The sequence below is a fragment of the Sporothrix schenckii genome, assembly GCF_000961545.1.
Source record: "Sporothrix schenckii 1099-18 chromosome Unknown Cont46, whole genome shotgun sequence".
Classification (NCBI taxonomy): Eukaryota; Fungi; Ascomycota; class Sordariomycetes; order Ophiostomatales; family Ophiostomataceae; genus Sporothrix; species Sporothrix schenckii.
In genome coordinates this window covers 155,905-180,489 of record NW_015971147.1, presented here as the reverse complement: position 1 = coordinate 180,489, position 24,585 = coordinate 155,905, and the positions used below count along the sequence as shown (strand labels likewise).

Genomic DNA, 24,585 nt, shown 5'->3' with positions numbered 1-24,585 from the left:
ACGAGCGATGTGAGCGACAAGCCTCCCGAGGCGATATCGTCACGTCGGTTGACAAACAGAGGGGGCTGCCGTGTTTTCCATCTGCTTTGTTATTGGCATGCCGACATCTTTTCCCCTTCACCTTCACTTGAGTGTACATTTCTTACAAGTCTTTCAGGCATTGTATTTACACTAGACACTTTTTTCTCTTTCTCACATTCGCACTTTTCACGGGACGGCGTTTTTCCATGCAAATAGGATTACCGGGGTGGCCCCGCGACGTTGTTTTGCAGTCATTTTCCTCTCTTTTTTATACGTCTTTGTTGTCCTTCATCGTTTGTATCTTCGTACCACATCATCGTCTGTACAGTTTTCTTTGATTGTTGTCTTGCTTGTCTATAATTGAACTTGGCTTCATTCTGTCCACCGAAAAGTATTTTGTGCATGTTTGCAGTGGAGACTTACAAAGCAGTAGAATAAAATAAATTGCCATTTACGAGTAACAGATTTTTGTGTTAATTTGATGATATTTCCAAAGCATAGTCGAAGCTATCCATGTAGCAGCAACAAAGGGTCTTTTGTTGGCAGTTTTGGTTCTCAATAATATTTATGTTGATTTTCTATCGAACCTCTGCTTTGCATAGTGTGATGTTCTTTTGTTGAGAGAAATATACTGTTTTCTAGTAAGAGTGTCAAATGACGTATATATTGTATTGAATCTACTTTTAATTTGTTAAATATACAAACCTATCATTTCATATATTAAAACATTTGTAAAAATCTTCTGAATACCACGTGTATGCCGAATATTCCAAAAACCAAAGTTCAAATAAGAGCCAAAAATGTCTCACCAGCCTTCTACCGGATCGCCACGTGCGAGGTCTTGTGCCGTGCCTGCTCCTCCTCGGCGTCCATGTACAGGTCAATGAGACAGCCGGCGGACCATGCTTGCGTGGGAGACTAGTCTGTTAGCAGGAACATTCACAAGGGCTGAAAGAACAGCAAATAAATGAATACTCGGGGAAAGGACATACCGAATCCTGGCAGTAGGCGCCGTCTTTCTGGGTCAGCTCCGTCAACCCTGCCCACACGCTCTCCTGGATCTGCTCCTTGCATCCCATCAGCCGCCGCGTCACCTGCTGGAACGCCTCTGTACGGCCCTCGGCGTCGTCGGGCGACTGCGCCGCGCGCCGCCGCAAGTCGAACTTGAGCAGCGCCCGCAAGAAGAAGCCCGTCGGCCACAGCCATTCCGGACCCTGGTGGTAGTTGCGGCCCTTGCTCGTCGCAAAGTCCGTGCTGTCCTCGCTGTTGATGTAGTAAGGCCGGTAGTTGAGGTCGGCCGGGTCGAGCGTCGCCATGCCCGTGGGCCCGCGCAGCACCGTGTCGGCGAGGCAGAGCGCGTGCGTCGCGTGCTCGGCGTCGAACAGGTCGGCCGCCACCGTCATGGCAATGGCAAAGTTGGGCCGCAGCTGGTAGTCTTCGTACTCCTTGCCCGACTTGTACAGATCCTTGTAAATGCCACGGCGGTTGACCACGGCGGGGTTGACGTCGTACTGCGCGTCGTCGGCCGGCTGCAGCGGCACATAGTAGCAGCGCTCAAAGTTGTCCTGGATCAGCGCGGCCCAATCGGCAAACGAGATGGACGAGCCGTCAGCGCGCGTCACACCTTGGTGTGCAAAGCCGCCCTTGCTGTGGCGATGCGCCAGCCATTTCAGAGTGCTGTACAGCAGGCCCGTGATCTCGATGGCGGCGCCGTCGCGCGGCGTGCCCGGGATGCCCTTGGACCCGGCGCGCTCGCTCTCGCCCATCTTGTCCATCCACGTGCCGCAGTTGAACTGGTTGCCGCCAAAGATGAAGCCGTTGCTCCAGTCGACGTGCACGTCAATGTTGAACCCTTCGTCGCGCATCTGCATGTCCAGGCCGGGGCCAGCATTCGCCTCACGGAAGGACATGCCGGTCGCGTGCCGCTGCAGCGCCTCCTGGATGACCTCCTCCACCGTGCTCTCCTTGGAGTAGGCGCGCGGGTCGTTAGCATCGAACCACGTGTCGTCATTGGGCAGGAATCGCCGCTTCAACTTGGTCTTCAGCAGCTCGTCGCCGTCGGGGGCCCGGTTGACATAGTCCTGGATGCACTGCAAGAAAAACCAGGTCGCGTCGCGCGCATTGTAGCGAGGGTTGCCGCCCGAGCCCAGCAGATTCGGCACCATGCCGTGCTTTAAGACGCTGGCAAACGCCAGAATATGCTCCTTCGCCTCGGCGTAGCGGCCTGTACCCAAGAAGAGACCGCGCAAGGAAATGAACACATCACGGCCCCAGCACCGCGCCCACTCCACAGCGAAGTGCGGCAGGCCGGCGGCCAGGGACGGCACCAGACGGTTGGGGTAGAGCGACCCCGACTGGACGAGGCCCGTCTGCTGGATGCTGACCATGGCCAGGCTCTGCACGAACCACTGGCCCTCGCGGACATTGGCACTCATGAGCGCCATGGCACGGTCCCAGCTCGCCTGGTAGGCAGTCTTCATAATGAGACCAAAGTACCGAGGATGCAAAAAGGCCGGGATGGGGCGGATGGCGTCGAAGCGCTCCTTGAACCAGGCGGCCGGCTTGCCCAGGTTGCTGTGTGTGTCCTTGGTGGCCACGCGTTCCAGGCGACCAGCAATGTAGTCGAGCGCCCACTGGCCATCGCGCAGGTTCTGGCACAGCGGGTGGGCCAGGTTGTTGTCGCGAACGACGTGCTTCAGGATGCTGTACCAGCCCTGGAGACCGGCATACACCAGGCGGCCGTAGCCGGGAAGATCGTACACGCCGTCGTTGCCGCCGCTCGCGTCGCGCTCTTCGGCCTCGCACCTGTACAAAAGGAAGTTGAGGTCGACCAGGCTCAATTCGCCAAAGGCAGCCTTGGCACCCGACGTCACAAACGTATCGAGACCCGACGAGTGCTCGGCTGCCGGAATCCACGTTTCAAATAGGGCAATGCTGCCGGGCGGGAACTTGTCCGGGACGGCAATCGATGTATCCCCATTGTTGTAGTCGATCTTGATACCGGGCAGGTCGACCACACGGCTCGGCAAGCCGCGCAGAAACTTGGTGTCGTCGAGAGCGTTCTTGGTGGCCTCCTCGCTCGTGTCCACCTCGAGCATCCAGCTGCCCAAGTGGTTTGCGCGGGTGCCAGTCAGATGCACGGGGTTGAACGCACCGTTGCCGTTGCCGTAGCCCGGGTAGGCCGTGTGGGCAATGAGGAAGTAGCCCTTGCGCGACTCTGGGTGCACACGATGCACGGTGACGTATTCCTCTTCATGGTGGATGTGGGTTTCGGCGTAACCGTCCTTGCCCATCAGCACATGGATCTGGTTCAGCAGCTTCTTAATGCCGCCAATCCCATTCCGTCCACTGCCAACCTTGACTGCACGGCTGGACGACTCGGACGTGTACATGCGGGTCTCGTTGACCAAGTCCACGAGGCGCGGGTAGATTTCGTCGTAGCCCATGACGCTGCCTGTGGCGCTGGCACACATGCTCACGAGGGCGGCATTGGGCAGCGTGTCGCGCGCATCGCGCTTTTGGGCGGGGGCCTCGTTGTCATGTGTGCAGTCCATGAACAGGGCCTGGACGGGCACGACGCGGATGCGGCGGATGATTTCACGGCAGAGCTCGTCACCTTCAGCCTCACCGTCTGCCGTAGCCTCGCTGGTATGACCATTTGCATTTGCATTGGGCAGTGCCGACTGCTGTTGCTTCTTGGCGACATCGGAACGGGTAATGTCGTCCACTTCAAAGCTGCCAATGGGCCGGCCACCGTGCCTGTGCACGAGTCGGCTCATCTCGCCCGTGCTCCAGGCCTGCATGGCCTCACGAATCAGCGAGCTGAGGCCCAGACGCTTGACGAAAATGTAGTCGGTGTCCTCGGAGCCAGAGAACAGCTCGGCCACGACGTAGAGGTTGGGGTTGACGAGGCGGGCCTCGTCAAGAATGTGCTCGGCAACGTGCATGGGCGTAGAGTGGCAGTTGTCGATACGGAAGCCGGCAAAGTACTTGGCCATGGTGCGTGCGTACTGGGTCATATGTTCCCACAGCCACGGGCTGTCGGCCGGGCCGCTGCCGTACCGCAGCTTGACGCAGTCGCCCCACACGATGACTTCGCGGCGGAGGTAGACACGCGACTGGGGTCCTGCGTTGTCGACGAGGGCATTGCCGCCCCACACCCATCCGTTGTTCACCAGGACGAGCTCTTCGATATCAAAGTGGGCCGTTTGCTCGTTACGTGGGAGGCGTGTAAAGTAGGTCTCGATGAGTGCCGACTTGGGGCCAATGGGGCCCATTTTTGGACCGTTGTCGTCAAGGCGGCAGTATTTGATGCGGTTAAAGAGCTGCTGAAGGATGTCGGCGACTTCGGCGTCGTATTCGGCGTAGAACGGTACGTTCAAGGCGTCAGCCATCGACACCAATGTGTTGTGAGCCGCGTCCTTTTCAGCACCGCCACTCGCCGGGCCGAGGACGGCCGTGAGGAGCGCTGCGCCGACCTTGCCGTCAATAGTTCGGCGGTGACGCTCGCCCAGACGGTCGTTTCCGTGCAAGGCGTGTTTTTTGAGGAACTCGGTCTGGGTCTTGAGGTCGGCCGATTTGAGGAACGCCAGGTCGTCGAGGCCCGCATACGCGTCGGGGATGGTAATGTCGCCGCGGGACCAGCTGTCCGCAGCATTGGCGGCGTCATTCTCGACGTCGAGCACGTAGTATTCCCATAGGCGGATGCCGGCGATACACTCCGTCTTGATGGCGCCCATGATTTTGTCGAGGTCGTCGGTGCTCTTGAGATCGGTGGGCAGGCCCATCTCGCCGAGGCGGTCGCCGAGCTCCAGCAGCTTGGAGTCGAGCAGGTAGGCGGACTCGAGGTGGGGCGCGGTCTTGAGGTTGTAGCCGGCGTCTGGGTGGTCGAGCAGCCAGGGGCTGTTGTTGGCGGTGTGATTGAGGACGATGTCGGTCAAGCTCAGCAGCGAATGGTTCGTCTTGAGGCTGTGGACCATGTCCTGGACATCCTGCTCGCCCCGCGGGAAGCAAATGGGGTCCCAGGCCAGCTGGTCGTAGAGGCTGTAGGGCGAATTGGACTCGCCGCGCTGCTGGAGAGGTGTGAAATGGACCATGTTGTAGCCGCGGTCGCTGATGCCGCGCAGGTGGCGCTCCCAGTCGTTGGGATACTTTCCCATGAACTTGCTGATGATGGAGAAGACGGACAGAGCCTCCAGCGGCAGCGGGCGGCCGTCGAGGCGCAGGCGGGGCGCGACATCGATGTAGTAGCGCGGCGTGGTCTTCTTCTCCTCGTCGAAAGACGCGCGCTCTGCGAGCTCGGTGGACAGGTCGGGCAGGGCGGCATAGGTGGTGTAGAAAGCGAAGGCACCCGGGTGGTAGATGGGGATGGAGATGTGGATGGTGCGGTGGAAGTCCGGGTCGAGCTTGAACTCGCGGAAGTGGTCGCGCCGGAACTCGGCACCCTTCTCGGGGATGTTCACCCAGAGGCTGCCATGGCGGCAGATGCTGGACGTGCCCTCAATGGCAAAGCGCACGACAATGGGCTGCTCGGAGGTTGCGGCGAGGTAGATGTACTGGTTGCCGCCGACTTGGGGCGACCCGTCGTCGCTGAGCGGCAGTAGATAGACCTCGCTGGACGTCATGGTTTTTGGGATCATGGTGGGAGAAAGGAAAAAGAAGAGAAAGAAAAGAAAAGAGAAGTGAAACCGGAGACAGGAGGCGGAGTTCCCCGCGATGCCTGGACAGTAGCTCTCTCACACTGCGGGCTTGCGGCGGGTCGGATTTGCGTGTTGGTGGAGCCAAGGGGCGACAAGGTACTTTTGGAAATGGAATTGGAGCTGCGACACAGCGCCGAGGGGGAAATATACAAGCAGAACGGGGACAGAATGGACGCTGCTGAAGAAGGCACAAAGTGAGGCAAAAGATGAAGCGAAAAGGGGGGTAGGAGATGGATGCAGTCTGTTGGTGAGCAGAATGGCTTTATTATTTGTTACGAGGTGTGCATATACGGCAGGCACAGGTATGGAAAGAGGCAAGGGCGCAGAAGTGGGAGTGCAAAAGGAGCTATTTTGGCGGCACGAACAGAACGGCAAGGGCCACCGACGATAATCAGGGGGACATTTGTGTAGATGGCAGGTGGCCGGTAAAGGAAGGATCGGTCAAGCTTGCTGCAGCTTAAGCAGTTGCTCGCTGACTCTCGCCATCGCCAAATGGAGTCGAAATCGAGATGGAAAGAGCGTGCCGTGAACTACGGCGGACAGAATAAGAAATAGCGAGACCTGTTGTTCCATGTACCTTTTTGCGGCAGCAGCACCACACAAGTACATGGGTTGCGGCCGTTGCGGGGCCTTGAACGGTCCAGGCCAAAAGAGCGCCCCCTGTCCGGCCATGGTATTACCGCGAGAATGGCTCCTTTGCATGGTTCTGTGTCGCTGCAACGACTTGAATGACGTAATTGTGCCTATTGATTTTTTCGTCAACACGCAACACACAGCTCACCGTGCATGGCGTCAACACGGTGGTGTAGCAAAGGATGGGCTTCCATATATATTGGAATTGACGTAAAACCGTCGATGGTAAACAGGACGAATTCAGAAGAAAAAAACCAGACAAAAAGACGCAATGGCGCAAAATCAAACATGAATTGCTGATTGTTTTGCTAATGTGAAAGTGGAATCAAAGGCGTGCGTTAGGAGTCAGCGAGCGGTCCGGTGGGGGATTGACAGGGATTGGCAGACGGGAGAAACACGACGGCTTGCAGAGGGACAAACTATCAACAGCAAAGTGACACCCTCCGTACTCAGTCATCATACAAAGCATCCGAGACACAGCTTGGGGATGGTGGAGATGTATGTCGTGCAACGAAATAAAATGGACCAGTAAAAGGCCAGAGATGTGAAAACATATCAGAAAACACTTTTAGCGATGACCGCCGTTCCTGGACCAGCTACACGGATCATGTCGACGGCAGATGTCGTGCCTGGATTGACGACTTTAATTAGTTCGCTGTGGCACCGACGACGGGACTCGGAGCTAATGCCCCGCGACGACGAGCGTTTGTGGGGAAATTCACGGCAGACAGCGCCTCGTCAACGTCCAATACATCAATGCATCGCACACGCGGCAGAAAGGGGCAGAGGGGTTGCTGGGACAGAAGCTGCACGGCGCATTCCGTGTCATGTCCAGCTCGCGATACGGCGCCATGGAATGCGTCATTGTGCAGATGTTGGAGTGCGTTTGAGCGGGAAGAGAGGTGGCGTCGAACGCACGACAATTGACAACGACGTCATCGTGTAAACATTGGACTGCGAGATTGTACGTGCTTTTCATTGCGATAAATGCATACCCTGTAGAGGCATGCTACAGATGCCGGTTGTGATTTTGTTGGGAAAGCCCAGCGGACGCTTGGTGGCGGAAAGAGCCAACCAAAGTGTGTAAAAGTGGTCATGGGATTCAAATGGCAGGTGCGACGGTGCAGACAAAAGGCAGCATCTGCCAACAGCTTGACAAAGAGGCGCCGAAAAAAAAGTAGCACGAGAAAACAGACATGTCAATGCTGAGAGAAATGCCAGTCGGCTACAGCCTCGTAGCGAGGCAATTGGCAAAAGTTGCCCGAGATCGTTCGGCCTTCTCTCGTGGTGGGCACAGTTTTCACATGCCAAATGAAGATTTTTTATGTCGTATTTCGAGTGGCATTGCTGCAGCGGGCTGTTGCCATTTTTAGCAGGAGTTGCAGGCGGCCGTCCACTGGAGCGAGGCAAGAGCGGACAGTGCCGCCGGCGCAAAAAAAAAAAAAGAAGAAGAAGAGACGAGAACAAAAGGACAGCGTGAAAAGTCCGCTGCGCCCTCGGCACTCTGACATTACAGCGTGAGATATGGCGAGGCAAATGAGCGGGCAGTGGCTCGCAACGGTCCAGACTTGCACCGGCGTCACCGACCTTGCCTCCCTCAGCTGTCCAAACACACCCAAGATAATCCCCCGGGAAAAGCCAAGACAGCTAGCCACTTGACCGGAGCCCCAAATGGGAAGGCGGTGGCCGGCCGTACGCTGCTTCCCAACCAAAATTTCTGCCGCGTCCTTGCGTCACTGGCGCCGTCGATCGCTCTTGCCCACCACCATCCCACCCACCATTGGCTTGCCATCCACCTGCCCGGCGTCACAGGCCCTATTTTTTGCACTACCGACAGCCTCAACACAAATGGCAGGCACGAGACAGCTTCAAGTGTCAGCCTCGGCCAGCGAGAAGCTCTTGCCTCGTTTACATACCACGTCGCCAATTGAACCCACTGCTGTCACCAACTGTCCAAACTTCTGTCCCCATATCGTGTAGACTTTTGACTGCGGATCGCCCAGCCTCGTCTTCCCTTTCGACCTCGTTATTCTCTGCCCCTTTTAGCTTAGACCTTTCCCCTTTAGCTTTTCAACAAATTTATTCCCCCCTTCCTGGTTGGCTTTCTTTCATATATCCCCCACCCCCAGGCGCATATTCTTATCCCTTCAGCTTTTGCTTCACCTTTCTGTCTTACTGACTTCCACTCCTCGTCTCTACCTACGATCTTCTTCCCTACACTGTACTTCATTAATTCTTACTCCCGTCAAAGGGCCCAATCGTATGGTTTTGTTTCGTAGCCCAGCTGCCGTCCGAGCTCTGCCACGCCCGCATCATCTTCGTCTCTCGCCCAACTGCCCACCCTCGTCTTATCGCGTGATACGTACCTCCTGTAGCTCGCCTACGTCGTCTTGGACTCGCCTGTCACACGCCCCACAAACGAGCTGCTTCCACCGTCTTCGTCGCCGTCACCGCTTGGTCGCCTCGACCACGTCCCTCTTCTCCACGACCACCCCTCCCTCCTCAACAACCGCAGCCACAGCAGCCTCGCACACCATGGCCAGCACAACAAACGCCACCAAGAAGCACAAGGTGACCGTCGTCGGCTCCGGCAACTGGGGCTCCACGATTGCCAAGATTGTCGCCGAGAACACGGCCGAGCACCCGGATCTCTTTGAGAAGGAGGTCCAGATGTGGGTGTTTGAGGAGGATGTCGTGGTCCCCGAGGACTACCACCTGCGCGAGGCCGTCCGCGCCGACGGCCAGCCCCAGAAGCTCACGGAGCTCATCAACACCTACCACGAAAACGTCAAGTACCTGCCCAACATCCACCTGCCCGACAACGTCGTCGCCAACCCGTCGCTGCTCGACGCCGTCCAAGACTCGACCGTCCTGGTCTTCAACCTGCCCCACCAGTTCATCGGCAACGTGTGCAAGCAGATCAAAGGCAAGATCCTGCCGTACGCGCGCGGCGTCTCGTGCATCAAGGGCGTCAACGTCAGCGACGACGGCATCTCGCTCTTCTCCGAGTGGATCGGCGATGCCCTGGGTATCTACTGCGGCTCGCTGTCCGGCGCCAACCTGGCCTCGGAGATTGCCCTCGAGAAGTGGAGCGAGACCACCATTGCCTACGACCCGCCGCCGGTCGACTACTCCAAGAACCCGGCGTCGCGCGACCGGTCACCCAATGGTGGTGTCGGCGGCGGCGTCGGCGTGGCCGGCTCGAACCGGGCGTCCGACCAGAGCAGCGGCGAGGTGTCGCCCGCCGAGGCTGTTGCGCAGGACATCCGCCACCGCGACGCCCGGGGCCAGGCCAGCAAGACCAAGCTGGCGCCGCTGCCGGCCGACTACCCGCCGCTCGACCACAACACTCTGTCCGCCCTCTTCCACCGCCCCTACTTCCACGTCAGCACCGTCACCGACGTGGCGGGCGTGTCGCTGAGCGGCGCGCTCAAGAACATTGTGGCGCTGGCGGCCGGCTTCGTCGACGGCCGCGGCTGGGGCGACAACGCCAAGGCCGCCGTGATGCGTCTCGGCCTGATGGAGATGGTGCAGTTTGGCAAGGAGTTTTTCGGCGAGACCGTGCACACGGCCACGTTCACCGAGGAGAGCGCAGGCGTGGCGGATCTGATCACGTCGTGCTCGGGCGGCCGCAACTTTCGGTGTGCCAAGCTGTCGGTGGAGCGGGACGTGTCCGTCGAGGAGGTCGAGCGGACCGAGCTCAACGGGCAGAAGCTGCAGGGCACGACGACGGCCAAGGAGGTGAACAGCTTCCTCAAGGCGCGGGGGCTAGAGAGCAAGTATCCGTTGTTTACCGCAGTGGATGGTAAGTACAAATCCAGAAAAAAAAAAAAGAAAAAAAACCTTGAAACTGCTACCCGCCCTGCTAACAAACACAGGCATCCTGGCCGGCAAGCACAAAGTCGACGACATCCCCCGGTTGGTGGTGCGGTCGGCACACGACTATGAGCGCTAGAGCAGCACACGGCGAGGCGGACGTGGAAATGGAAGTGGACATGGGAGTAGGCATAGCACAGCACAAATATTGCGTTGGATAAAATTGTGTATTTCTTCTCGTAGGACGACCAAAATAAATAAAAATGCCTCCAGACACCCACGTTCGTTAATCACTGGGTTTTCTAGGACTCGGATCCTGGCCTTGTGTAGGGCCTGCTCGGACATTGGTCAGCAAGAGATCCGACAACAAGGCACCCACATCGGTGGTACCGTCTGGATGCAACCCGCGGCAGTCAAGGGTCAGCCACGAGTCCTGCAATGCCATCGAGATAACTCGACCAAATCCACTCGCTTGAAGAATCTGGCGGAAATGGTGACTTCATTTTCCACGTAACATATCTGCGTGTGCGTATGTACCAACGGTGAACCGAAATAAAATACGGTTATTGCTTCCCAGATGTTGGTTTGTTCGGGGGGGGGGATTTGGATTAGGTAATTAGCCTCTGTGACAATTGACAAATGGTAGAAGGATAGTCGTAGAAAAAATGTGAAGGAGGAAATGCAAAGAGTGCATCCTTTTACCTAATTTTTGCAGATTAGTTGTGCGATGAGCTGACTGTTGTCGGCTATGGTATGCAGGATCACGCTTACTATGGTAATGTCCGCGCGTGACTGGTGGTTATTCTTGAAGTGCCAGATGTAATTACTATGTACTTTGAATAAGAAGTCTGGCGTTGAAACATTGTTAGGCGCCAGTCGCTAGTCAGTCCAGTCGTCTATTTTTAACTTAATCTGTATAAGTTGAACTCTCCACTGTTAACATTATGTTGACCTTAGTTATGAAGGTACAATGCTCGTGGCTGTGGAAAGGAACGCGTGCATCAAATAGGAGAGAATGTATAACAAGGTGCGTTTCGGCTCAAAAATGACGATGATGATAATGAGTGTTGTGAATTCGTCACCTTCGGATATACCCAGACGACAGTTGGTATCAATTTTGCTCTCCATTTGGTCTCTCCTATTTTTATTCGCTTGTTTAATTTCAATTTTAATATTTATTGTATACTAATTTCTCGCTCGTCAGACTTTCAATGCTAATGCATCTAAATGCGTAGTGACAAGAGAATGAAAAAAAACGTACACATGTAAAACAGGCTGTAAACAGGCATAGCCTGCTGTGCAAAAACATGTAGCTGATAAACACCGGGTATCAATATGGTACGTGTATCGCCATCGGCTCCACGCAAAGTAAAGGACAAACAAAAACGACTCCCAAACAGATTGAAAATATACAAAAACAAAGCATACTTGCTCAAAATCGAGCTCACTAAAGTACGACGTGCACACGCAAATGCACATAAAAGAAAGAAGGATAAAAGGACAAAGGAAAGCAAGAACGAGGAAAGGAAAGAAAGAAAGCAGAAAGCAACCGCCCTCGTCAAGCCTTACACGCTGGATGGTCTATTATTTCTCCCATTCTCGATAGCAGAGGAGACTTCACTGACCCATGTCCAGTATTGCTCAATGGCACTGTCTTCTGTGCTGATCCTGCTCAATTCATAGTCCAGGGTGGCCGTGGCATCGTTTTCGATGTTTGCCTCTCTGTACAGCTGGCGCAGTGTGTCCACCGAATCCCTGACCCGTCTCGTATGCAGCACTGTATCGGCCCTGCACCAACCAGTGTGGTACTTGAACTTGTGTAGGATGGCCCGCGACGGATGCGATGGGTCGTCTGTCGAGTGCATGTCCCGTAGCAACGTGGGTAGCGTCGCCAGCTGACAGGCCTCGCCCATCGCCATCGTTTGCACCGCCATGCGGGCGCGGATGCCAATGGACAGGGTCACGGCCCGGAAGGAGAGCATGTCCAGCTGCAGCGCCATGGCGTCGTGGTAGGCAGCTGGGTCGCTGCACCCGTCCGGCACAAGCCTCGCGCTGGGCAGAGCTCTTGTGTATTGGAGGGCCGCTGCCTCGGCCGCCTTCGCATTCAGGCCGGTGGCGTCCTGGATGTGTCGCTGGAAGGAGCCACTAATTACCTGTGCGGCTTCGGCCCGGTTGACGGTTTCGTGGATGGTGTTGCTGGCAATTTCGGCCTCGACTCGTATGGTGGACCTCACCTGCGGCGAGATGCAGAGAGTGCCGTCGGTGACAGTGACGTCCTTGGGGCTAGGAAGGAAGACGTCAATGTGCAGCGAGTCAAAAGGCAGGCCGGGATATCGGCCTGGCTCGGGCACGGGACGCTGCGTCGGACGTGGTTGCCCATTCTCCCACAGAGAGGGAGGGGCTTGTTCTGCTGCATTCAGGAATGCAAAGGACCAATGCAGAGATTCAGAGCGGGACATAGTGGCCGGCTGCGAAGATCCGTTCGAGGGGATTTCGTGAGGCACCGTAGGCTGTTGAAAAGTATAAGACGGCTCGACCATCTGTTGCAGTTGCGAGGATCCGTTCATACGCGGAAGATAATATGCCATGGCCGCTGGAGGCGGTCGAACGGTGTCGTCCGAGCAAACAGTGGCTGTATCGTTTGAAGCATCCATCCGGAGAGTTGCTGTGTGTGGGGAGAGAAAGCGAGATAAAATTAGTTCGCGCAAAGAGTAAACAATATGAGATGCTACTTTGTAAAAAAAGGGGGGGGAAGAGAAGGAGCGAAGCAGGGCGAAGGACCCCGGGGGGGGGGGATGGCTAAAAAAAAGAATCATTTTCATTTTCTTGGGGAAAATTATTAAGCATCAATACACTTCACTCTTGAATACTCATACCAGACACCAGAATGTACGTTTGCCCAGGTACACGCATACTTTGATATGTGATATATGACTCAAGCTACTGATTTGAACAAAGCAAATGAATAAAATATTTGTGTGAATTTGCGCCTATTGGGCGGTGCCCTAATGACATTCAAGGGCCAGCTAACAAACTGTGTAATTGGCAAGGGCTTCTACTCCTCTCAAAGGCCATTCCCGTAGTCATCAGCCAGGCTTGTGTTGGTTGGTGATGTCTTGTTATGCGCACAGTGGCAGGCTTACTTCAGCGCCTGGTGAACGCATGACACATGGCTGCAGCGTCCACAGGAGGGAATCTGACACGACTGGCGCAGATAAAATATTAGAAGGCTCCAGGATCAGTTGCGAGCACCGAGCACGCTGATTTGGATGCGCTCTTCTGCTTTCGAGTCCATAGTCCGTAGGTCAATGTGTTTTGTAATTGCCGTTTTGGGACAGGGACCTGGCAAACGATTTGCGAAGCCTTTACTGGCCAATAGGCCAATAAGCGGAAGTGGTAAAGTGGGCCCGCACCTTCGGGCGTCGAATTACAGGGCAATATTCTGCCCATTCTGACCGCCCTGTGTCGTCTGCTCCTGCCATCCGTTCTACCTTCACTTTACAGGTCTCTCTGCGTCTTACTCTGTGGCTAACATTATTTCTTATGGATGCGCGTTGCTTCTTTGCCCTTACAACATCACCATCTACATCAGCGACTGTCTACGTCCCGATGGCGGGTCTTGTCCACGCTTTTGCAATGCCGCACGCGCTCCAATACCCACCGTAAGAAGGCGACATGGTCAACCGTGGTGGCCGCAGCAAAGGGTGCGGTACCTGTCGCGGCCGCCGTCTCAAATGCGGTATGTCACGACTCGTGCAAGTGGCTCGACGGTAGGTGATGATGGGACTAGATGACTAACGGCCGCAGACGAAGGCCGTCCACATTGTCAGCGGTGCCACAAGGCTGGCTTGCAGTGCCGTGGCTATGCTCTGCACGCCAACTTTGTGGACGAGACGGCGCGATTCCGGCGCGAAGACCAGGTGACTGCGAACACGTTGGTGCCCACGTTGGTGCCCATGTCTCTCCAGCCCGACGAAGACACGGTCCTCCACACCCACCTCGTCGCGCGCCTGCTGCCCCGCGTCAGCGGTCCTGCGTCCCCGCACATTCTGGCGTCCATGGCCAACTACGAGTCGTCCTCGACCGCCGTGGTGCCCCTGCACAAAGACGCCCTGCGTGCCCTCGCGGCCGTCTACTTTGGCAAGGTGCACCGCGACACGCGCGTCTTTGGGGCGGGCGTGCGCGCCTATGTGCGGTCGCTGGGGCGGCTGCGCACCGCCGTGGCCGACCCTGTGGCCGTGCGGGACGTCGAGACCTTGGCCAGCGCGCTGTGCCTGGGCCTGGTCGAGAACGTGGCGCTGACCGAGACGACGGGCTGGCTGGCGCACTACGATGGCCTGGCACACTTGATCGAGCGACGGGGGCCGGCGCAGCACATGCAGGCGGGGTTCGGCCGCGAGCTGTTTCTGCACTGCCGGTTTGCGATTGTGATCAGCGCCCTGCTGCGGCGGCGGCCCTGTTATCTGGCGCAGCCTGCATGGCGAGCCGTCGCACAGGACACGAGTCCAGAAGGCGAACTCATGGACCTGTTTGCCGAGGTGCCTGGCATCCTGCACGACTTGGGTGGCGCTGCGCAAACGCAGGCACCCGACGCCACGCCACAGAGCGGCGCCGGCCTGCGTCGCCGCGTCGAGCATCTTCTTTTGGCACTGTCGGCGTGGCGGCAACAACGGCAACTGCCACCCCGGGCTTCATCCGCGAGCCACGCCGACCTGTCGATGCTGGCCCTGCACCATGCTATTTTGCTGTGTCTGACCCCTGTCTGCGACGCCTTTCACGTTTCGATCGTGGCGGGTCAGGCTCCGATGGATGCCGAGGCTGCGCGCAGGTCCGTGGCGTCCGACATTTGCCGTCTGGCCAAGGCATCGTTTGATCGCAACCCCTCGAGCACCGGCGCCTTTCTCTTCATCTTTCCGTTGCACGTGGCCGCCCGACACCTTCCGCCGGGCGCCGACGAGGCTGTGTGGGCCGAGACAGCCATGCAGCGCGTTATTGTCGAGACGCATGGCTTTGAGATTGGCCGTCCACGCACGTGGTATCTCGAGAGTGGACGTGTGACGGGCAGTGCTTCGCCTGGCAGTGACGTGACAACATTGCCTTGACATCTATGTTTATATTCCCTACAATGACTACTGGCGATTCCGAATCACGATCCATTGCAGCTTTCCCATCGTCTTCTGATCCTTTTCCCCCTGCTTCTGGTCCTTCTTGTCCATCTTGTGCATGTCTTTGTCATACTTTCTCTGTTGTTTGTCTTGGTGTCTGTCGTGGTGTTTGCCCCCGTGTTTCCGTTGCTTCTTGTCAAAGTCCTCCATCTCCTTGGCCCGCTTCTTTTCAATCTTGGCCACCGCCTTCCAGTCGCCCTGTTGCTCTGCCATCTGCCGCCTGCTGTCGGCCTTGGCATGGATCGCCGCGGCGCCTTCAGAGTAGGATGAAAAGGCACTCGAACTGTCGCCACTATCCGACGACGCCGCCAACGACTGTCGATCCATCCGTCCCTCCATTTTGCGCATCTTTCTGTCGCGCATTTGCTGCTGCTTCTCCGCACGCCTGGCATCCTTGGCCAGGCGAGACGCTTTTTGGCGCGCCGTGATGCGGTCCATCAGGCTTGTCGGCACGGCTGCGGGCGGCACATGAAATGAGAGGGGAGACGTGTGCGGGGCCAGTTGCGTCAGGCGAGTGTGGACAAGAGCATTGAGGGGGGCAACACCGGGTCCGGTGCCGGCCACACCACGCGCTTGTTGTGGCAGGACGGGCGGCAGCATCGACGGCGAGACGCCCACCATGCGCAGCGCCGCCTCGTCCTTGACGACCTCCATCACCAGCCCTCGCGGTGCGAATACGTCCGCGTTGACACGCGCCAGGAACTTTTTGAGCTGGGTGATGCGCGCCGCCGCCACGCCCACACCGGCCACGACGCCCAGTCCCGCCGACACGCCCTGGGCAATGTGGCTCGGCACGAACCCGACACCCTGGCCGACGAGGTTGAGGGCCTGAAGCGGTGGGGGCGGGGCCATGCACAGATTGAGGGCGTCGATCATGGCGACAAAGAGGGCGGGCGGAATGTTCATTCCGGCATCACCGAGAACCGGCGGGTAGGCGCGCAAAAAAGGCGCCGGCGGCTGCGTGAAACCAGCGGCATACGCCTGTGGGATGAGGATGGGACGTGCCAGGCCAGCGGGCGGGGACAATGCTGACGACGCTGCGCCAAAACCGCCACCACCACCAGGGACCGACGGGATGTATTGGCGGTAGTGCGCCGCGAGCTCATCGACCTCCTGGTCGTCGGCCTGAACTTGTGCTGGGGTGGGAGACGCGGAAGGCATGTCGTATGGAGCAGGGGAAGTTGGGTACGTGGATATGTTGCTGCCGTAAGGCGGCGGCGCATCGTACAGTTCGAGCTGGCCCATGGTGGCAGTCGTGGGTAGATGCGATTGAGCAGAATGCAAACTAAAATCCATTGAATGTTAAAAGACATTGAAATCCTCTTCAATGAGGCGCATCTCGTCTCCTTTTATCTTCCGCTTGGATGTCCTGAAGCCTCTGACATCGGCTCGACTTACAGGCTCATATGACACTAGTCCCCATTTGGGTCATTGCACGAGCTGTGCTATTCTCTGAGGTCCACGGTCACAACGGGGCGGCGTCGGGCAAAAAACTGCGGCTAACCAGATCGGGTGCATTGCACGAGCCGCCCAAGGCAAAACAGAAACAAAGGTGCTGGACTACGGTACTGCAGGCATGCTATCTAGCCTTGTTGTTAGAGGGCTCTCTATTTTGTCAGTTGGCGTAGTGGTAGTGGTCTAGTTCGTATAATCGGAAGATGGACGGCCTTTACAGAGTCGTGGAATGCCAATCAATTGTTCAGATATCCTCCTAAAAGATACATTCAGCAGCATCATGAAGAAAGCTCTTGTTCGAGACAGAGGTAATGCAGCTGCCGTTGGGGCCTCGATCAAAAGAGCGTCGTAAGGGGCATTACACCCCCATTCGTCATTCACCAACACTTAAAACAGCACCACCTGCCTGCGCGTGGCTTGGCCCTGGTGCATGGCCTCGACCATGGACGGCAGGTCCTCGAGCGTGCGGAAGTCGACAGCCGGCTGGATGCGGTGGTGAGCGGCAAAGGCCAGCACGGGCGGCATGCGGCGAGCCGTGCCCGTGTTTTTGGCCTTGAGGCGATACCGACCCGTGCACAGGTCCATGGCGGTGACGGGCAGCGGCGTGTCCGTGATGCCCACCACCATGAGCAGGCCACCGGGGCGCAGCAGCGTGATGGCCGTCTCGTAGGCGGCCGTGGCGGCCGAGAACACGGCCGCGGCGTGCACGCCCTTGGCCGTGAGCGCATGGATGGCTTCGTCGACATTGGCCGCCGTCGTGGTCCGCGTGTTGATGACAGCGTCTGCGCCCAGCGCCGTGACGGCCGCCAGCACGTCGTCTTGGATGTCCACGCCCACCACCTTGTAGCCCATGGCCTTGGCAAACTGCGTCGCGTACTGGCCGAGGCCGCCGCAGCCGACAACGGCCAGCCACTCGCCCGGCGCCAGCGCGCAGCCCGTGACGGCGTGGAAGGCCGTCACGCCCGCGCAAAACAGCGGCGCCGCCCGCGCCATGTCCAGCTGCGGCGGGATCTTGGCGCAATTCTGCCAGCTCACCGCCACATACTCGGCGAAGAAGCCGTCCGACGTCCACCCTTGCAGCTTGGTCGTCCCCTGCTCGCAGCGGAGGTTGTGCACGTGGCACGCGTCGCACGCAAAACAGGCGTCCAGGAACGGCAGAAAGCCCACGGCGTCGCCCACAACAAAGCCTTTCCCCTCGGCGGACGGGTGGATCGCCTCGACGAAGCCGACGCCCTCGTGGCCCATTGTGGTCGGCGCGTCCGGGCGGCCCTCGGGCATCAGGTCCGAGTGGCACAGGGATGCCGAGTGCATCCTGATGAGGAACTGGCCCTCCGCAGGCTCGGGGACGGGCACGTTGTTGAGCTCGATGGACTTTGTCGCCTGGAGGGAAGTGGGGGTATGTCAGCTCTGCACTCGCATTTTTGTTGCAACGCCAAGGAGAGGAAACGTACCCCGTTCCACTGGCCGGCTTTCATGATAATGGTTGTAGCGATGAGGTTGGGAGTGGTAGTGTTAAATGGTGTCGTAGCACGACATCTGTCGGATCGAACGGCAGAAATAACGGCTGTGCTTCTACTTTACGAGATCGACTTGAACGACGACTCGAACTCGCTCGTCTTTCATCTGTTATATCGTCTACCCGGGATCTCATGAGCTGCTCCCCACGACGAGGAGCCCCGCGTCATGTGGGCGCGGATGTGGTTTACCGGCGACGTCAGACGCCATAAAGTCGGAGACGATTCGCGCAAGTAGCGGTGCGTGGCGTGTGGGAGATGCGGAGACCAAGAGACGATGCAAGGCGGCGACGAGCTAGACGAGTCAGTCTACGAGTCATCGTTTCGGGTGGTGAATCAGACTGGGGTAGGCAACCTCAGGTCTGCGGCACGCGAAGACCATATCGTCGTCGACGAAAAGAAGAAAAGATGGGGGAAATAGAAATGAGAATGACACTGAAAAATAAATACAAAATAATTTTGATGCAAATTCAAACACGACTTTCGTTGCGGATACGGCCTCCTTTCCACAGCCCAGCTCTTTTGCCCAACGCATATTCCTGCCAAGAGCATATTCTTGCCAAGAACATGCGACATACAGAATAAAGACATAAAATTCAAAATGGCCAATGAAAATACGCCTGTCAGACATAAGACGGGACTTTTAAATAAAATACCCAAGCGTCTCACCGCGATGCTGCATTTAGTCTGCCCCGCCCTTCATGCTGACCGTCGGCAAGTGCCGCTGACGGGATGCATAAACAAAGAGTTTATTTCAACGAGCACGGATATATGTCTGTTTCTTCCCCTCCCCTCCCTCCTCCATATATCGCGATGGCGTCCAAGATGGACACGTTCACGCCGTCGCCGCCCGATTCCTGGATGCACAGTGCATGGTGAGGGATGAAGTATGCGCATTTTGTATTCATGTTTCGTCATTCTCATCATATCTGCCCCCATCCTCTGCGGGTGATGCAAACCGTTCCAAACACACAGCCTCACATCCTGCTGCCACGGATTCATGCCGCCCGCTGCTTGTCCAGACGCGCCTTGGTGCTGGCCGCCACCACCTTCTCGTCAAAGATGCCTGTCACGCTCGGGTGCGCCGCCACGGCCTCGGCCCACGCCCAGAAGGCCGGCGCCTTCTCGGCCGCCGCCGCCGGCACGTTGGACGGGTACACGCCCAGCTTGGACAGCCGCACCAGCCGCAGCACAAAGGACCCCGTCAGCACCTCGGCCAGCGTCAGGCGCTCGCTGCCGCCAAAGAAGGGCTTCGCCGCCGGCGTCGATGCCGACTTGGCGCCGCCCGCCAGCAGCGGCTCCAGCTCCTTGACGGCTGCCGCCACAATGGCATCGCCTGCCGCCGCCTGCTCGTCCGCGGTCTTGGCCTGCCCCAGCTTGATGACGTGGGAGTGCACCTTGGTAAAATAGGTATCCACGAAAAAGGCAATGCGGGCCCGCGCCAGGGGTCCACCGGCGGCCGTCGACGTCGGGACCAGGGGCGCCTTGTCCGGGTGCAGGTCGGCCAGGAACTGCGCGACAACAGCCGACTCGGTAATGATCTCGTCGCCGTACTTGATCGACGGCACGAGGCCGCGCGGGTTCACCTCCAGGTACCAGGGGTCGCGCGGGCGGTCGAGGTCGATGATGACCTCCTCAAAGGGAATGCCGAGCTCGGCCAGGGCAATGTGCGCGCGGTGGGCCCAGGGGCAGCGGTGGTTGGTGTAGAAGGTGAGCTTGTCGGCCATGGTGGGCGACTGTCGTGTGCGCTGTGATGGGGTGTAGTGTTGTATTGTAAGAGATAGCTAGGAGAAGCTGCAATACGAGAGAGCTTGCAGACTTGTGTGGGCAAGATTGTCGGGAGTACGGAGACGGAATTCAGATTTGACACCAAGGAAAAGAAGAACGAGCTCAAGGAGGCATGCTTCCTGGGGGTCCCTCCATTTATATACACGCAGCGGAAAGGGTCAGGGCAATGTACTGCACATGGACGACTCCGAAGGGGGGCTGCAACAAACAAAGCTGTGTCGAAAGCCAACGGAAACCGGGACGTTTTGTCAGCCGTCTTCCGCGAGGTGTGGGTGTTCAAAGCGAGACCAATGCGTTGAAATATCACGCCGGCGGGTGCACGAGTGACCGCGCAGTGTCCTCTCGCTCCTGGCCGTTGGTCGCCTTGATTTCGTCATTGCTAGCTCGCCGCAGAGTGGATGTGGGAAGGGGCCATCGACGCCATGGGCACCCTGGTGTGCAAGAAACGGAAAGGCGCCATCGCACGGAATTAGTTTTGGGGGTGTTCTTTCCTGTTCCGTTGGTTATGATTTGGACGTCTTTTCATTTTACAGAGCAAGGCAGGCGCGACCAAGGTACCGCATGCGCCTGGCTCGGAACCGTCGCCGGCAAGGTGTACTAAAGTTGCTGCATAACAGGTAGGTGGGAGATTGTGCACATCTACACCATCAATTGCGAAATCCATCCCGATTCGGCCATCGCCCACGGAATACATGCCACAGCTGTGCCACGCGCTGCTTTCTGATTGATAATCAAAACCCCAGAGTGTGTGACGTGCCGCGGACTCCAGGTTACGGACGTTTCTCGCCAGGCTGGACACGGAGGTTGGAACGAGATACAATCTGGTGGAAAATGTTGCACAATTTACCCTTTAGATCAAACAATGACCGACCTCGAAGCAACGATGCAATTGGTGTTCTAATGGACGACAAAATGTGGAACTCTGCCGTGTACACAGTAGTGCCCTTTCCAGCTGGTGGCAGTTTTATCGGGAACAGCTTTCCCTCGCTGTCTCCCCAGCCTTATGGGGGTTCTTGCCCGACCTTCAACTGTTTTATTAATGAGAAGTCCCCGGGGAGAGGGTTACGACTTAAAGCTTTCTGAAAATCTGAAAGTGCTTACTCATTTCGTCTCCTTGTTTGAACGATTTTTTTTATTTTATTCTTATTTTTTTTTGGTCCAATTTAATACTATGCTTCTAGGGACATGGACGAAATGGTCTCTGCTTTGTAAGGGTTCTCTCAGTCCTGTTTTGTCCCTTTGGGGTGTTAGTATTGGAACTGTCGGGATACCCCCCCTCCCCCCCGCCGCGGACGGCGGATGTCAGGTTCCTGGAGGTGAGGCTTTCTTGACCAAATTTAGTGTGGCAGGTGGGAACGGTTAACACATAGTTACTGCGTAGAAGCGAAGCTTTGTTTCCGGGTAGCGCGGAGACAACAGTCCTCAAAGGAGACTGATTTGAGTCTGTTCGAAATTCCCGACGTGAGTAGTAGCAGTCAGGATAACGAGACGTGGATGACAGAAAGAGTTGCCTCGGCAAAGTCAAGCCGCTGTCCTCCCGTGTCGCCCCTGTCGAAGTGGTGTATTACCAGAAACACGTATTCGACGACTCATGCGAATAGGAGAAACAGAACCCGTAAAACAAAACCCATGGTTGGGACGGAACACGCGTCGGCGAAATGTCCACAAAGCGTTCCCTTTGTAATGCGGAGAAGCATCGGCTCATGGAACGAATCGGAAGTCGTTGCGCCGGTACGTCACAGCAGCGAAAAAGACTTGTTTTCGAAATAAATAGTATTTGCTGAGCCTGAAGATGTTGCTTGAGATAAAAAGAATATTGCTTTTTGTTGTCGATCAGGTTGCTTGAAATTGAAAAACGTAAAATAAAATGTTGCGCAAAATGATATGAAACAGGGAATATCCAGAAAACAACAACAAAAAAGAACAAGACCAAAACAAAACAAAGCAGTGCAAACGATCTTTTCCAGGAGCAAAGCAAATATGTAAAAAACTCGGACAAATGAGATCAAAAAAGTGAGCGTCTGTGCTTTTTCCTCGTCTGTTTATCCCTCCACGCACACTTCACACGTCCCTCCTTTCGTGCCCGCCTAATGTACAGCCGGTATCCAAACCAGCAAAAGGAGCACCGCCATCCACCGGCCCCAATGCTTCATCGATCCGGGGTGCAGCAGCTGCGGCACCCACTCCATCACCGCCAAACTTGCGCACAGACTCAGCGACACCAGAACGCGGTCCAGAGTCGTGTCGAGCTTCGAGTCAAGGACCATGCGCGCCGGCAGCACGACCGTGTCGTGAGCCGTCTCGCATGGCAAGAGCAGCTCGTCTCCCCCCAATGGCTCCACCAGCCGCCGCTTGTCGGTCGCATCTGACGGCATTTCATACAGCGGCTGCACCTGCCGCTGCTCAAAGCTGCCGTCGTCCACCAGCGTCACATCAGCTTCTGAATCTGCCTCTGAGACGTAGTCGTCCACGTCTTCGTTGCGCTCATTGACCTCGTCGGTCGCATCTACCACACCGATCTCGTCACAGTTGGCACCGTCATTGACGTCGCCACTGTCCATGTCATCACCGTCAGCGTGTTCAGTTTCACCGCCGGTACTATTGTCATCGTCTGTAGCCAGTTCTGTGGCCAGTTCGGCTGCAATATTCGCCGCCCCTTCAACGTCTCTGTCGTCCTGCTTGATCACCTCCAGTCCGGGCTCAGAGCCTTCGAATGCTCGCTCCCGCTCTCGGTGCACGACGACGACCACTCCACTGCTCTCCCGGCCGTTGTTTGCCTCGTCGCCGTCGCCACCGTCCTCATTGTCTCGCCCACTAATATAGGTTGTAGCCGAGGTCGCTTTTTAGCGCCAGGCCGACCACGCCCGCGCGCAGGTTGTCGAGCTGCGGCGTCAGGAGCAGCTGGTTGTTTGTGCGGTTGTTGCGGGTTGAGTCGCCGATCCGGAACGCCGTCCGCCACGCCCGCGTCTGCACGTCGTGTGCCACGTGACTGATGGCCGCAATCGATACGCCGGCATACGGCGAGGGGGGGCGAGGCCAGATGAGCTTGTGACGGTGCAGCGTACGCAGCAGTGTGCCCAGCAAGAACGTGTCGGAGTTGTTGTCTTTGCCGTCCGTCGCCGTGGTCTCCTCATCCTGGTCCAGATCGCCCTGCACGAGCTTGTCGACGGCCGTCTCGAGAATGTCGAGCGCTTGGCCAATAACCGCCTGGCGCTGGGTATCAATGTCGTGGGCGATCTTGGCGCGCAGGGGCAGGTTGGGCAGCGTGGGCAGCGGGCCCGTGAGCTGCGCGGCGGCGATCTTGGTGGCCTCCTTGAAGATTCTGTCGCGCTGGAAGACGTAGGCAACGTAGATCCAGAACACCAGGTCGCGGCTGCTGTCCTTGCTGGACGGTGCGCTCTTGCTGTGGAGCTCGTCGACCCAGCGGTCGGCATAAATCTCAACAGCGTCCTGCAGCTTGAGCTTGTCGACCACCACGGCAATGCGTGCCAGCGCCTCCAACGAGACAGTCTTGGGCACACGGTCCTTGCCGCCGCGGCCGTGCACAATGTTCAGCACAGTCGTCGTGGCGTCGGCGTCGAGGCCGTCAAGAACAATATGGATGCGGCCGTCCGACTCGTCGGTGGCGGTGGTAGTGGCCGCTTGCTTGCGCCACAGCGAGTTCGGGCTGGCCGGCGGCGTCGTAACGCCGTTGGACTGCTTCCCGCTGCCATTGGTGTTCGCGGCCGCAGCCGTCTTCTGGGCAAGGATGTCGCGGAAACGCGGCGACGCCAGGCTTAGATGCTTGGACGAGACTTTGATGCGCACACCAGCAGGCGCAGGTACGGGCACAACAGCACCATTACGGTAGCCGTTGGTCAGGTGCTGGGTCGGGATCGTCGTGCTTTTGTTGTCGTGCTCGGGCCACGGCGCAAAGGACTCGGCCAGAGGGTGCACAACAACAAGCGTGTCGGCCTCGGGGTCGATCTCGTAGATTTTCGACATGTTGAACGTGTAATGTAAGGGCATGGAAGGCCAATAAGGCTACAGAAAAAACAAGTAGTACAAAGAACCGAGAGGAAGCAACTGGGAGGATGGAGTTGGGAACGGGGTATCAAAGAAGCACACAGGGCGCGTGCCGCACAACGAACGACAAAACTGTAAATGCAGAAGAAAGAAGCTTTTGGTCGGGAAGAGATGAAGAGGAACCGAGCAAGGTCGACAGCGAAGAAAGACGTAAGACGTGAGCTGTATGACCGAATGGCAGGACAATGTAACAGGCCAGGGGAAATAATCAGACCGAGAGGAGCTTCGCGCAAGGAAAAAAAGACGGCAAAATGCTGGCTGAAAGAGCTCTCTCCACGCCTAGACCTTGCAGACCTCCACGTCTCGTCTAGTCCGCTTTTTGAGGTCGTCTGTTGTCTCGTTTTGCCGTTTTCTCTTTCTCTTTTTATTTTATTTCTATTTCCTTTGTTCCTTGCGCTGGGTCAATTGCCCAAAAAGAGCTGCTTCCCG

At 57.1% G+C, this 24,585-nt stretch overlaps 8 protein-coding genes across 8 annotated transcripts; 3 read left to right on the top strand and 5 right to left on the bottom strand.

Moving 5' to 3' along the window:
- Positions 1-837: 837 nt before the first annotated feature.
- SPSK_00070 (glycogen debranching enzyme) lies at positions 838-5,645 on the bottom strand (the record flags this gene model as incomplete). Its single annotated transcript, XM_016727050.1, has 2 exons — positions 838-939; positions 1,014-5,645. The coding sequence occupies 2 exons, from the start codon at positions 5,643-5,645 to the stop codon at positions 838-840; spliced, it is 4,734 nt and encodes a 1,577-aa protein (XP_016586387.1).
- Positions 5,646-8,888: 3,243 nt separating this feature from the next.
- Positions 8,889-10,308, top strand: SPSK_00131 (glycerol-3-phosphate dehydrogenase (NAD+); the record flags this gene model as incomplete). The annotated part of the gene is made up of 2 exons (XM_016727111.1): positions 8,889-10,158; positions 10,232-10,308. The coding sequence occupies 2 exons, from the start codon at positions 8,889-8,891 to the stop codon at positions 10,306-10,308; spliced, it is 1,347 nt and encodes a 448-aa protein (XP_016586386.1).
- Positions 10,309-11,734: 1,426 nt separating this feature from the next.
- On the bottom strand, positions 11,735-12,823 carry SPSK_00147 (uncharacterized protein; the record flags this gene model as incomplete). The annotated part of the gene is made up of 1 exon (XM_016727127.1): positions 11,735-12,823. One exon carries the CDS (start codon positions 12,821-12,823, stop codon positions 11,735-11,737), a length of 1,089 nt encoding a protein of 362 aa, XP_016586385.1.
- A 1,021-nt stretch (positions 12,824-13,844) lies between these two features.
- Positions 13,845-15,271, top strand: SPSK_00130 (uncharacterized protein; the record flags this gene model as incomplete). Its single annotated transcript, XM_016727110.1, has 2 exons — positions 13,845-13,908; positions 13,977-15,271. 2 exons carry the CDS (start codon positions 13,845-13,847, stop codon positions 15,269-15,271), a joined length of 1,359 nt encoding a protein of 452 aa, XP_016586384.1.
- Positions 15,272-15,298: 27 nt separating this feature from the next.
- SPSK_00138 (uncharacterized protein) lies at positions 15,299-16,579 on the bottom strand (the record flags this gene model as incomplete). The annotated part of the gene is made up of 1 exon (XM_016727118.1): positions 15,299-16,579. The coding sequence occupies one exon, from the start codon at positions 16,577-16,579 to the stop codon at positions 15,299-15,301; it is 1,281 nt and encodes a 426-aa protein (XP_016586383.1).
- Positions 16,580-17,176: 597 nt separating this feature from the next.
- Positions 17,177-18,264, bottom strand: SPSK_00148 (alcohol dehydrogenase, propanol-preferring; the record flags this gene model as incomplete). Its single annotated transcript, XM_016727128.1, has 2 exons — positions 17,177-18,169; positions 18,241-18,264. 2 exons carry the CDS (start codon positions 18,262-18,264, stop codon positions 17,177-17,179), a joined length of 1,017 nt encoding a protein of 338 aa, XP_016586382.1.
- A 1,037-nt stretch (positions 18,265-19,301) lies between these two features.
- On the bottom strand, positions 19,302-20,030 carry SPSK_00169 (glutathione S-transferase; the record flags this gene model as incomplete). Its single annotated transcript, XM_016727149.1, has 1 exon — positions 19,302-20,030. One exon carries the CDS (start codon positions 20,028-20,030, stop codon positions 19,302-19,304), a length of 729 nt encoding a protein of 242 aa, XP_016586381.1.
- Positions 20,031-22,181: 2,151 nt separating this feature from the next.
- On the top strand, positions 22,182-23,871 carry SPSK_00113 (uncharacterized protein; the record flags this gene model as incomplete). The annotated part of the gene is made up of 4 exons (XM_016727093.1): positions 22,182-22,449; positions 22,555-22,862; positions 22,939-22,998; positions 23,152-23,871. 4 exons carry the CDS (start codon positions 22,182-22,184, stop codon positions 23,869-23,871), a joined length of 1,356 nt encoding a protein of 451 aa, XP_016586380.1.
- Positions 23,872-24,585: the final 714 nt, after the last annotated feature.